Genomic DNA, 13,690 nt, shown 5'->3' on the forward strand with positions numbered 1-13,690 from the left:
ATTCCTAAGGCTGCCACTAATAGAACGGGGCAAAACCATCTTCAGGCAGGAAGCGAAACAAGAACACAGAGCAGAGGATTACAATGTCCCCCCCCTTCCCCTGCAGCAGCCCCTTGCCACAAGAATCAGGGGTCTGATGTAGCTCTCACCCTGCAAGCACAGCTCACGGGAGCTGCTGGGTGCAAGCAAAAGGTTGGAAGCATTTCCAGCGCACCTTCCCAACTCCTCCTCACCGAGCACAGTGCAAGGAGGCACTTCCCAGAACAGGCTGCAGAGAGGAGCACTGAGCGCTCCTGACCTACCAGGACCAGCAATATCCCAGCTCGGGTCGGGGCCACCTGAGCTTCACACACACCTTCAGTGCTCCTGAGCTACCAGCAAGAGCTGCCGAGCACACAGCTAGTTTCCCACAGCACAGGAACAGCTCAACAGACCACTGCCAGGGCCCCTTGCCTTCCTCTCCATCTTCTCCAGCACCACCTGAGACCAGGGACTGTGCCCAATGTACTTATCTGATCTCACCTGGGATGGGCACAAGCCAAAAAGCCACACCAGTGCTAATGTGGAGATCCAGGTAAAGTTTGCAGGGAGCAGCCACAGCACCGTTAGCCAAACGGGACACTTTGCAGCACCACTGCAAAGCTTACACAGAGCTGGACATGAAGCAAGAATTCATGTCACCCATGGATCTTCTGTTGTCTAACAGTGAGGATACATTATGCCATGCTCCAATGACCATTTTGATCCCTAAATATTGTCAAGTTTTTTCATATTGGCCCATAAGTTCAAAAACTGTGGAGGGGAAGGAGAGAGCAGGAAAAGGTACATAAATCTCCCAACCTCAGCAGGTCATTGTAAAATCCTCTTTCATAGCTATGCTCTGAAACTCAGAAGATCCTCCTTTTCCAGGTCATTAATGCAGCATTGTTGTGTGAGGTATCTGCCATCTTCTGCCCCACAGGTGGCTGTGGGTGAAGCAACACCCAGATACAGAGAGATACGTGGAAGTTTATCCAAAGAGATCTGCATGTCAAACACGAGGAGAGGTGTATATAGCATGAATAAATTGACATGTCAGCACAAATACCTGCCCTCTGTACACACAGCCCCAACCTGGCTCGGTGTTTCAGATGCATTACCCTGTGCGGTCACCTTGAATCAGATGCTGGACAAGTGGCTTTTTGCAAATCCACCATCCACAAAGGACACAAAAAAGGACACCACCACACCAGCAGGGGTGGAAGGAGGTAACAGAGCAGGCACCAGACACTGTGCCCACCAATGCTGCTACAGCCAGGCACAGGTGTGTCTCTCTCATCACCCCAGGGACCCAACCTTTGTTTCACTGGCTTCAGATCTAAATGCACTCTCCTCCTAAGATGCTCTCCTGGCTGGTGCCATCCTCTGGATATTCACACTGGCACCAGTGAAAAGTAAAGCTTGAACCTTTCTACCTTATCATGAAGAAGAAAAATTCCCAGACCCTATTTGATTCTCTCCTTTTGCAGGTACAAAATTTTCATATAGATGAACCTACAACAACCTAATGGTGGCCAGGCAGCATCTCTTTGGGGTTCTCAGAGGAAAACTTGATTTCCTGAAATATCATATGGTTAAATGGCTGAGTCATAAAAAAAAAAGGCCACCCCCACCCTCCTCACACTGCACACTCACTTTTCAGCTCTGGGACAGCGATAGTCATAATTTGTCTGAGTCTTCTGGACAGGTCTGCAAGGGAATCATCAACTGTAACGGTCTGAAGTCATGGCAAGACAATCTTTGTAAACAGAGATTATGCCTTATCATACCAATTAGCCTAATCAGAAAAAGCAAACAGATTCAGGCAAAGGCCCTCCTTTCACACATTTGTAAGAATGACTGCACACTGAGGGCAGATGAACAAGGTTTAACTCTGCTTTTAGAGTCCAACAAGCTCTCCCCCACCCCAAACAGGAAAAGAATAAAGTAGAAAACAAAGAAAACAGTGTCAAGAGAAGAGCCTGGCACTTATGCTCTGGATGCTTAGTTGGATTGAAATTAAAAAAGTAGCTCAGCCTCAGGAAAGGAAGTCTTAAAGTAATTTACCTCCAATACTGTAGGAAACTAAAAATAATAATTGCTAGTTAGATTTGAAAGTTTTAGCTGCAACCCTCTCAGGTCTGACTCAGATATTCTAGAAAGCTTCTGGCAATGCTTTGTGGCTCCTGCTGGTATGCCGAAGAACAAAATAAAATGCAAACAAGACCCCTAAGTTTCCAAAACGAGCTGTTGGCCAAGTCAAACTGCTGATTCAGAGTCTTTGTTTGAATGCTTTTCCCGTGCTCTTACATGGCTCATCCCAGCTCCTCTCACCAGTACCATGGGCAAGTTCTCAATAACCCTCTCCGGTCCCAAGGTAAGTGCACAAAATGTGACGATTAAAAATGTCATTATCACAACTGCAGTGTTAATTGGAGATTGTGTAATTTCTTGTAGAAGGGGGGTGTGTGCATGCACACCTGCCTGCGTGTTAGGCAGTTCATGCAGAATTTCCTGCAGATCAAATGAAAAAAATCTGCTCAGACCTCTCCACTCATATAAAAATAGCATCTGGATCGAGTGCGTCACCACAGACTGTGACATTCACTTAACTCAGAAATGTTTACAAATTAGGATGGAGATAACAGGAGGAGGAGGGAAAAAATAGAACATAGTTTTTGGAGGATTTTTTTTCTGTTACCTCTGAGTAACTGCTGAACGCTTGAAAAACAAGCCTCTGCCAATTGGCTTTGACAGCTTTTCCAGTGCAGATCTTGCAGGGACAGATGTGTACTCTGCAATAGCAGGAAGCCAGGTTAAAAAGCCAAAAAAAAATACTTTCAAAGGAAAAAGCAAAAATCAACCCGCCTTCTTGAAAAGTCATGCAGAGCTGATCTTCATTTCTCAAACCACAAGGAAGAGAGGGAAAAACAATGTGGTCCCTGAAACAGGGACTTTCCTCTTTTTTGTTTTTAATTGAACCATTTATGGCTAGACAGAACAAATAAAAAGAGATGAGGTATAAAAGACAGCATCCTACTGGCTGCAGCCTTGTGTGCATCCCAGCACCGCATGGAACTCCACACACAAGAGAGGGACCAGGCACCCCCAGCTCTCAGAGAAACCTCTCTGTGCACCTGGGAGCACAAATTCAAACCTCCTTGTTCCTCACCACTGACCCAGGGACAGGTCTGAAGTACAGAAATTTCTTTGAAATGCACTCAAATGTACAAACCTTCACATTAGAAACACGCCCTGTCTGCAAGTGTTTAGTACTGAGGATCAATCCCTTCTTCCAAGGACTCCTAACTGCATTTTTCTCCACATTTTAAAAGGGCAGGGTAAAAGGCAGGAGGAGAGCCCAGCTCCTAGCTCTGCCCATGGTGCAGGCTGGCTTCTCCTTCCCAAGGAACATGCCCTCCCCAAGGCAATCCCTGTCACAACAGCCCTGCCCTCCGACCCTGGGTAAACATCTGCGCACGCTGCTTATTTGAGCTCCTACAGTCTCGTTATCTCCCCCAGAATACCCCTAGGGCTAATTAGAGACTTAATGGCATCATGTCAAGAGATAACGCTAGGTGGTGGGGGAGCAGGGAGAGGGAAGGTGGAAAGGAATTGTGAAACAAAACCAGTTCCCTTCACAACCACTGTGCAATATTGGTTTAGGAAGGGCTCACGCAGCCCCTGGGCCTCTGCCCTCGGGCTGCTGAGCTCCATTTAATGAGAGAGAGCAAGACACTCCTCCGGAGAGATTCAGCTCTCCAGCCAAGGTGATGCAAGGTCCCCACACCTTCCTCACTGTCTGCACAACCAAAAAGCCTGTAACCCCATCAAGGGTCATTCCCACCCACGTGCCAGCAGTGACTGCCCTCCCACAGCTGGGGTATGACATAGGAGGCAGACAAAGCATACAGATCATTTATCAAAAAGTGTTTCTGCTTATCTGTGGCACACATTTTATCTAATTTTCTCACTTTTACTGTACCCTAGTGATTATTTTTAAAGGAATTTGCTTTCACTATGGAAGCTTAGAGGTAAAACCATATGGATACATATCTTGACAAGGCAGCACATAAGCTTACAAAACTACCAGCCAGCAGATAATTTCACACTGATGAATGCAAACCCATGGGTCAGTAGACACTCATGCATGTAGATGTGTCCAGGGGACTCTGGGGGCTCAAGCCAGGGCAGCTCTTTGGTTGGAGCAACAACCCTCAACACTCAAACTGCATTTTTGCCTCACAAGGATCTCTGCATGCTCAGCACAGTATAATTTACCACCCCAAACCCTCCATATTTATAAAATATTTTTCAAAAGTTAAGAGAGAGGAAGTTACACAAGAAAATTCATGAAAATTGATCCTAATTGGCATAAACAGTCCCATCCCTCCAGCTGGAGACAGGACAGGGTCATGGCACAAACCTACATCCCCAGAGACCAAGCACTTCAGCCAGGGAAAGGGAGAAGGAGATAGCAACAGATTACAGAGCTTTTGTTTTCACTCAGAGAAAGGAGCAACTGTTGACAGACCAGGGCAGTTCTTGCACAAGCAGATGAGGGGAAAGTCCCTTATCTTCTATAAACTACAGACAGGTCTCCTGAAATGCACAACTGTTTCTAACTGCACAACCACAGCAGCTCCTTCTAACCAGCCTCTGCTCTGCTGCCAACTCCCTCCCACCCAAGCACTTTTACAATAATCCAGTATTTAAAAGAAAGTTACCACTTAGCAATAATTCAAGAAGAGTCTTCCAAATGCCTGGTTACACCCTGACCCTGCAACCCATGGCAATTCACAGTTCTCCTATTAAAACATCACTGTTATCCAATATTGCCCAGGTGCTCTGGAGTGCAACACACTTCCCAAGGCAGGAAGCCTAGAAGTCTGCTTATGCCTTTTTTTCCTATGAAGAAATGCTGCATTTTGCAGTGCTGCTCTTCCCCAGAAGATTGATCATTTTTGCTTCAGACCTGTTTAATTTTAATCCAGTCTGGATGTCACCATGAGGTCCACTATACCCATCCATGCTCTCAAGGAGGAATAAAAGTGCTTCAGAGTACCTTTTCCTTCTATTTAAACAGGCTGGAGATAGAAGTCCACACTTTTTAGAGTGACAGTTATATTTGTTACTGAAAACTCCTTTGATCTCTTATTAATCTCTGCAAATTCAGCTGCTGATTAAAGAAGAGTTCAGTCAGCAGTGAGCAAATGAACCCAGGCCACAAACCACTCCTTCAATCCACGCTTCACAGAGACAGATTTAATTTTTTGTGACTGCCTGACAATTCATTCCCTCATTAATTTCAGCGCTATCAAATCAGTGACAGTGAAGTGGAAAGCAGATGGTAGAAATTCATTCAGTAGAAAACATTACCTAGTCCAAAAGTTTCCTCGTGAAATATTGGAGGGAAAAAATAATAGTCATTAAGAGGACTGTGGGCAGAATCTGCACAACCACAAAGCAACTTATACAGTGAGACTTTGGATGCCTGAGACTCTCTTCAAAGCAAGAATCCCAATTAATGCAAGAGAGAACTTTTTAAACAAAAGCTACACCCCACAGCTGGCTGCAGCACAGACACTTGGCTGTGCTGGACAAGGAAGGGGAGCAGGACACTCCCAGGGCTGTGCTCCAGGGTTGTCTCAGCCTGGAAGGAGAAACCCCTCCCTGGCATGGTCAGCTCTGCAGCTGGAAACAGCACTGTGAGGTGCTTCCCATCCTCTACTCACCTCACCCCACAAAGAGGGGTACCATAAAGCTTTCTTTTGGCTGGACATGGACAGCTCAATTCATCACCCTTCCAGCTAACAAGAGAAAAGGACCTTATTTTCCTTCTACACACAATCTGGTTTATAATTAAAAAAAAAAAAAAAACAACCCAACAAAAATAACAAAAAACAAACAAAACATCCAGAGGAAGGTGAATTCTGGGGAAAAAAAGAGGATCCTATCACCTAGATAGAAACAATGAGTGAAGCTCCCATCAAGACAGCATAAGCCTTAAACATTCTCCAATGTAGGAAAAAGTGCCTACAATCTATTGTTTCAAGATCAAGATGCCTTTTAATTAGGAGGTGTTTGTGCAGACCTTTTAAAGATGTAAAATAAGCATTAACACATTATTGCTCCAAACTTGCTCAAGGAGCACATGTAGCACCATGGAAACCTTTGGAGGCAGGCCTAGCCGCTTGAGGAAGATGTTTTCTGAAGTGACTGCTTCTTTTGTTTGGAGGCATTTGCATATAGGCAGAGGACTCCAGTTACCACACTCTTCCACATCAGGTGTTCATAGCACTAGAGCTGGGGAGTCAAAGCCACACCTCCTGAAACACCCCATTTCACTGTGACAAACCCTGTAGGTGTGTGCTTTTCAGCTTAAAATTAGTTTATTCCTTCCCAAGATGAATGTACAGCAAGATGCTGAAAAGGAAGAAATATTTAACAGAATTTTAAATATGCTTCTAAAATGATCCCGCAGCACACAGATCACCCATTAGTTTTCTTCAGTACCACCGAGAATCCTGGGAGGTGAAAATGAAAACAAAACACTTGGTTTAAGGATCCAACTCACAACTGGCTACATTCCTCCAAGAAGAAACATACCCATCCCTGGTCTGCAGCCAGAACTAGGGCCAAATAGCACAGGAAAGGGAAATAGGGAAAAATTATTTTAAAGAAACATAAATATGTCTTTAGAGCCCTGCTAGACACAAGACAAGGGAAGTTTTCAGACTCTGATTAAACTGAACATACAGATACATTCTTTACATTCATTCTTATCTGAAAGAACTGACCATTTCTAGATCTGGATCTGCAGCCCTAAATGTGATGATTAGATCATTTAGAGGGACCTATGAAGCAGAAGATTAAACATCAGCAGGCTTACAAAGCCAAGCCTAAATTAAGAGAGCTTCTGAGTTCAACTGCAAACAGGAGAGGTGCTGCAGGGAAGCTTCCAATAGAATAATGCCTTTGCTCATTATGGAAATGTCTTTGCATAATCTCAACTTTCTTTGCACAGCTATGGAACGAATAAATAACCACAAAGAAGAGAAACTTGGCAAGCCTCAAACTCTCTCAAACAAAAACCAGACAGTAATAAAAGCTTTGATCACATCCCTGTGCTGTACAAAGTCCTTCCTTCCTTCTCTGCTATGGTCAGTCCTGGAATACTTAGGCATGGAAACGGATGGCCACACAAGCACTTTGCTGCACCTCCTTATCAAATCAGCCTCGTCCTCCAGGTGCAAAACCATTTCCCAACAAAATGCAGGGCTGTGGCAGCTGCCAGAGCCCGTGGCAGCACACATCACGTGTTAGCCAGTCCCTGCACAGAGCACCATTCCTGCACTGCTCACCACATCAGCTCCCCGCCCTGCTGTGGGCACACAGGGACATCCTTTCATCCCACAGTTCCACCACCCCATAACCAGCTTCCAGCTGCTTCTTCAGCCATTACCTTGCAACAAGTGCAGTTCTCTTCTCCAGACCCAGAAAAACACTTTCAAGAAGCAATTAAAATCAACAGAGTTCAGAGCCTGCACTTTAATATTAAAGCATTGGATAGAATGCAGCAGTCGTGCAGGACAGGAGGGGGGGAGCTTTTTGTGTCTGTCCATCAGGTGCACAGCTGATCCTGACCACAGCTCCCACGTGATGGGGACCAGGAATTCTGTGCATGGCCATCAAATATGAATTACTGATTTACAGGGTGCTAAGGCTGAGAGCATGCACAAGAGAGCCAGCAGCCACCTTGAGCCAGCTTGCTGGGCTGCGGCCTGAATTCCCAGGTCTTTGTATTCTGTGCAAGGCGGTTTGGTGGCACTTTCATGAGCCTACAGCAGATTAAATATGGGAAAGGTTGCTTGTTTCCATTGGGAAGCATCAGATACCAACTCTGAGATGTGTCATTGGTAAAAAGCACTGAGGCTGAGAGCCTCAACACCTCCATTTCCTGCACAAGATGCACCCAGTATATCTACCCTACTCTTACCTCCACCTCTCTGCATAAAGGAGAGCAGCAGAGCCACAGAGCTGAAGCTCTCAGTTTTAAAACTATGAAACACACACTGCACTTGCAAAATTTCTGCAGCTACCACGCTTGGGACACCCACAGCCCATGAAGCTGTACACCCAAACCCAGCCCTACACACACCACCATCCCCAGGGTAGAAACCCACTCCACAGGCTGCTCAGCACTGCCTGATCAAGCCACACACAGCAAATCCCCACAATTATTTGCAGAAGATGAAGGAGAACAAATAAATTAAAAAAAAAAAAAAGGGAAAAAAAGGCAAGGAATTCTCTCTGCCTTTTACGGGGAGGGATGGATCCAGGTTAAGAAAACTCTGGCCAGGCAGTGTCTGGGGAGCAGGCATTCCGCTGAACTGGTTAGGCAAGGGGCTGGGGAGGGAGGACGGCTGGGCTCGCTCAGGGGCATGACAGGAAGGTATGTACAGGGGGAGGGGGATGAGCTGTTCCATCCCTGGGGACAGCACTCCAGCTCCTGCCAGCAGCGTCCCCGCGGCCCTGGCCACGCTGCTGGGGTGGTGGCAGAAGATTTACAAACTCTGCCAGCCCCTCAAATAACACTTTTACTTTACAAGGCTCTTGCTGAAATCCTTAGCCCAAAGCAGCTTTGGGTCCAGACCAGCATCTCTTAGCATCAATGAGTTTGCAGGACTTTTGAGACAGGGTAAGAGAAAGCAATTTTGCACCTGGTAGAGCAGGCTGACAGCACTAAGAAGGCTCCGGGACAAGGCAGGGGTTATTGCACTGCCACACACCCACTCCTAGAGATGGATCTCCAGACCTCTCCTCCCTGATGCCCCAGGGCATTTAACCAGTCAGACACAAATATAAAATTGCTGTAACATTACCTGATTTCTAGCACTGCAGGATACAGGCTTTGCAATCAGTGTTCATCCTGAATGCAGGGAACTAGACATCACCCCACCACACCCCACAGCTGCTGGCTACATGCTTGATCAAAGGACAGGCTGGGGATCACCTTCTTTGGTGCACTTAAATGAATGGCAGGAGGCCCACAAGGACACACGTGCAACTCACCTTCCTGGCCATCTGCAGCTTCTTCCCACACCAGGGCCATGGCACAAAGTGCTCTCCACACCCACAGGGACCACCAACCCTTCACTCCAGTTATGCAAAAAAGGCAGATCTTCGCTGGGGTTTCCCAGGCTGCCTGTGGTTCACAGCAGGGGACAGGAAAGGCCACAGCTGACAGCCAGGATGGGCCACCCAGGACATTGTGAAAGAGCTGGTCACACGGCTGGGGAAGGTTGCTGACTGTCTAATGTCATACCAGAGCCAGAAACCTCTTCCTGCCCCCTTCAGATCTTTTCATCCCAAGCTAGTGCAGATCACCAGTTTCTCTTACCCCTTTCTTACACAGACGCAGAAGATTATTTCTTCCTCAAAACAAGTGAGTGAGAACTGCAAGGTCTCAGCAAGAGACAGGGCTACAGCCCAGATGAGAGGGGTTTCTGTGTCAGCCAGCCTTCTCCCCAAAGAACTGCATTTTCAAGGCAACGAACACAACTGATGGGCGTTCAACAGGGCAGGACTCCTGCTCATTTTCCAGCCCACTTGTGGGACAGTTTCTTCAGGCCCTGCAGCTCCTTCCCCACTACTAGTTCTGTTGTGAACAATAGAACAACACTTGGACTCCCAAACAACCAGATTTGCACTCCCAAAAGTCAAATAATAAAAGAAAAATTAAAAATCATAGGTTCTACCAACACAACTCTTGGGCTCAAGGATGGACATCTTTTAAGACATTTCATTTGCAAGTTTCATTTTTCAGCCATAAATTACAAGAAAGTGCAAATCTTATTTTAAAAGCTGATTGGAATTGCTTTAAAGTCCACGCAAGGACAATCAACTTAAATAAACCACTCTTTTAGCTGCTCTGTGCTCATTTAAATCTCACATGGTGCTGCATTTTGGACAAAAACTGGCTTTGCTCTTTTCCTAAGACAAATGTAATACTATAAAGCACTCTGCCTTGATCTCAGTGCTCATCTCCCCGGGCCCCTCTGTTTCTGCTGCATTCCTTTGTGTTTATCTGCCCTCTTCAACCCTCTGCTGCAATCAGCTGCATGCAGCACCTCGTGTCTAGGAGTGACATGGCTGAGGTTACAGGAGAGACAGGTGCAAGGGAAGCTCGTGCCCCGGAGCCATCCAAAGGAAAAGAGAAGCTGGAGGGGAAGAGAGTTGTAAGGTATTTCAGATTAAAGCAAACACCTTGCCCCAGGCTACACATTCTCTGCCAATGAAAGCTGCAGCCGCTGCGAGCCCCAGAAACAGCAAAGCAAACACAGACTTCTCTGCAAGGGGAGTTGTCACCTGTCAGGGATGTTTGCAAATTTATAGGGAGGTGGTGGTGGTGGTAAGGGGAATAAAAAGAGCTTTCCTCATTTTAAAAGACGGGCTGTTTGCACAGGTTTGCAGTGCATATTTTGCTTTGTGAAGGCTTTTGTCCAGCATTCAACTGAGAGAAGGTGCTGTCTTCCACTGAAGACAAACTGGAACATTTATAAATGTACATACATTAATGTACTCCGAGCTGCTGCCTTTACAGTAAGGGTGAGGATGGGATGGAATTTCCCCGCTCCCCCTTCAGCTTGTCACGTCAGTGAAAAACACTTCTTTAAAAGAAGTCACCCTGCAGCCTGGCCTCTCCAGAAATGCCTCCTGCAAGGCTGGGCTCAAACTCATCATCAGCAAGAAATATTGCATAGAGAAAGCTTCTTGTCCCCTTCCCAGGCAGCGGTGCTCAGAGAGAACAAGGGGAAGGGACTTTCCATTCATGTTCCACTGCAGCATTGAGGCAGGGGGAGACTGAACAGGCCTTCAGTGAGCCCAACAGCCACCACAGGGCTCTGCAGGCAGCCTGGACAGGAGATGGGGAGGTGAGCTTGTGCTCAATGCCACAAATCTAGATTTGAGCATGGAAGGAGAAAAGTTACTGCTAATGTCCTTTAAAGTGTTAGGAACTGGTTTTCAGGGGGACAGTTCAAACAGACCCTTATACTTCACTTTGAAAATCTGAATCCCCTGTAAACATGGAGAATCTTTTGGACTATTGAAGAGACACCATTTCACTGGAGCTGTGCTCTAATAGTGGAAAAAGCCAAGATCCAGATGCTGATGGAAAGCTTGCACCCCACCAAATGCTGAATCAAAAGATAACCAGATGTGACGTAGGTCACCTCTCCTTGTGCACTTGGATTAGTTCACCACATCATTCAGGCATACCCAACCTCAAAGCAACTTTTTAACCCTTTGCAACCTTACTGGAAAGGGAAGAGCACTGCAGCCTCCCCAGCAGTCACACCAGTGCAGCACTGACAGGTCAAACCTCCTGCCACCAGGGACTGCAACCAGAGTGACCCAGGAGCTCCTTCCTTGCAGACACAATCCTCCAGGTCACAAACACTACCAGGACACAGACTGCCAACACACCATCACTGGGCACATCAAAAATTGTGGTTGATTAGCCAGGGAATTAAACAACAACAGTTTCTCAGGATGGAAACATCCTGAGAAACAACAAGAAAATTTACAGATACCAACACAAATTCCAAACTACACTTTATTTTTACCCCGAAGTATACAAAACCCAGGAAGAACAGAAACAGGACATGAGCAACTCAAACTCCTGAAACACCTCCTGCTCCAGCCTGCAAGAACAGCACATGGCTTCTTCAGAAGAGCTATTGCTAAGAAAGAGAAGTCTGTTAGTGCCAAAGGCAATGAACCAGCAAGCACCAGTGCCTCATCTGCATTCCAGTCTTGAGCCATATCCCTGAGACACCCATGGCCAAGACTCATTACAAACACTCTCTAGTCTGAAGAAACTGGAGGGGAAAAGAACCCAACCACGGTCTGAAAACAAGTTTTCATTCATATATGGCCCTCAAGAGAAGAAAAACCAGTGAAGAACCTCTGGCCTTGGTCAGCAAAATTGCAACTATGCCCAGAATTATTTTAACCCTGAGGTCAAACTAGCTTTAAGCAGGGAGAGTGCAGGGATGGTTGAGTAGCCTGTGCAAGAGGCTCCTCAGCTCTCCTGCCAGTTCAGCTGCCTCATCCCTCTCTCCTGCCACTGCTGCAGAAGAGGAGCAGGTGAGGAGCCAGCCAAGGTGGGAAGATGGCCCTGGGGCAATGCAGCTGGAATAGCTCCTGCAAAAACTCCCCTTCTGCCCCCAAAGCTTGAGGAAGTTTCTCATTACTCACCCACATTGGGTCATTCAGCTCGGTGTCCTGCACCCGGACACAATCCATGCTGATCTCAATTTTGTTTGTGGAGCCATCTTCAGATGGGCCATCAATGAAGTTTAAATCAATTGGCTGAACCGAGCATATTGGCCTGGAAAGAACACAGTAATGGAGTTAAAACTGGCCAAGTTCTGTTTTCCACCACCCCACCTTCCTTCCCTTCCCCTGTGCCCAGGATTTGGGCATTACCACAAGCCAGTCTCATGGCAAAGTCAGGAATTACTGAGGAGCAGCCACCTCCTCACCACTGTACTACAGCAGCCCTGAACAGGACAGGGCCCTGAGGCACATTTCACTCACTCTGAGGCAAGAGCAGAAGAGTCAAACCACTCAAAGACAGAGCTCATGGAGGATTTACAGCAGTGATTGTTTCAGCATCAGTCATGGCAAGTCAGGAATGGGAACAGAGTCAGTTTTCTTTCAGCCAATGGACCTGACAGGGTGAACTCTGCACCATCTTCACCTCCTCTCCCTCCCTGGCATCAGAAGGGGGAAAACATGCAGCCTGGACACAGAGTGATGAGCCCATTTCCTGAGGGGAAATGCCAACCACCAGCCTTAGGAAGCAGCCAGCTCGGGCACCAGAGGCCTGGCAGACAATCAGTGCCACTGCTGACCCCTGCACTTGGTCCCCACAGCCCGGTGCAGGACCTCTGGGGAGCTCCAGAGCTGTCAGTCACAACAGACAGACACATCCAGCCATATCTAATCAACACCTACAGGATTCCAAACTCCCCAGCATCAGTCCCTGAGCAGCCTAATTACAGAGGCATCCTGCCCTAAAACACCTTCCATATGTTCCACATAAGGGTTACTTACTGTTCCAGGAAGTCCCAGATGTGCTGGATTACCTCTGGGCTGAGGAATTCCCTGGGCTGAGAGCTTTGGGACATGGCTGATCGGTAGTAACTCTCCTTCCAGGAGAAGGGGCTCGGAGTTTCTACAAACCTTAAAAAACAAAAGCAACAAAAAAAAAAAAAAAAAAAAAAAAAAAAAAAAAAAAAGAAGGAAAAAAAAAGGGAAAAAAAAAGAAAGAATAAAACAAACCAAAAGAAAAAGAGAAACACACACAAAAAGACATGTTGAATTCATGAGTCCAGCTCAATGAAAACCCATAAATAGAAGCTATTGTGTGAAAAAGGAGACACGCTGAATGCCTGAGACATTCACAGCTGTACAACACACATTCCACACTGCTGCAGATGCTGCATTTAGATGGGAGAGAATTTGGCCACCCTTCCCAGTAAGTTAAATACCCATCAGAGTCCACTGGGATGCTGCGTCATTAGAATCCCAGAGATTCTTAAAAATCAAAAAAACAAAAAACCCAAACAAACCATTTTCCCTTTTCCCCCAAATAATCAAT

At 46.5% G+C, this 13,690-nt stretch overlaps 1 protein-coding gene across 1 annotated transcript in view; it reads right to left on the minus strand.

The window, feature by feature from the left end:
• Nucleotides 1–13,690, minus strand: part of TP63 (tumor protein p63) — a 97,702-nt gene that overhangs the window by 66,005 nt on the left and 18,007 nt on the right. Inside the window, exons 2-3 of the mRNA XM_066556514.1 lie at nt 13,144–13,272; nt 12,283–12,415 (exon numbers count right to left, since the gene is read on the minus strand). Coding sequence (XP_066412611.1) covers nt 12,283–12,415; nt 13,144–13,272 — 262 coding nt within the window. The remainder of the gene's footprint in view (nt 1–12,282; nt 12,416–13,143; nt 13,273–13,690) is intronic.

This window comes from Molothrus aeneus, chromosome 10, assembly GCF_037042795.1.
Source record: "Molothrus aeneus isolate 106 chromosome 10, BPBGC_Maene_1.0, whole genome shotgun sequence".
NCBI classification, from domain to species: domain Eukaryota; kingdom Metazoa; phylum Chordata; class Aves; order Passeriformes; family Icteridae; genus Molothrus; species Molothrus aeneus.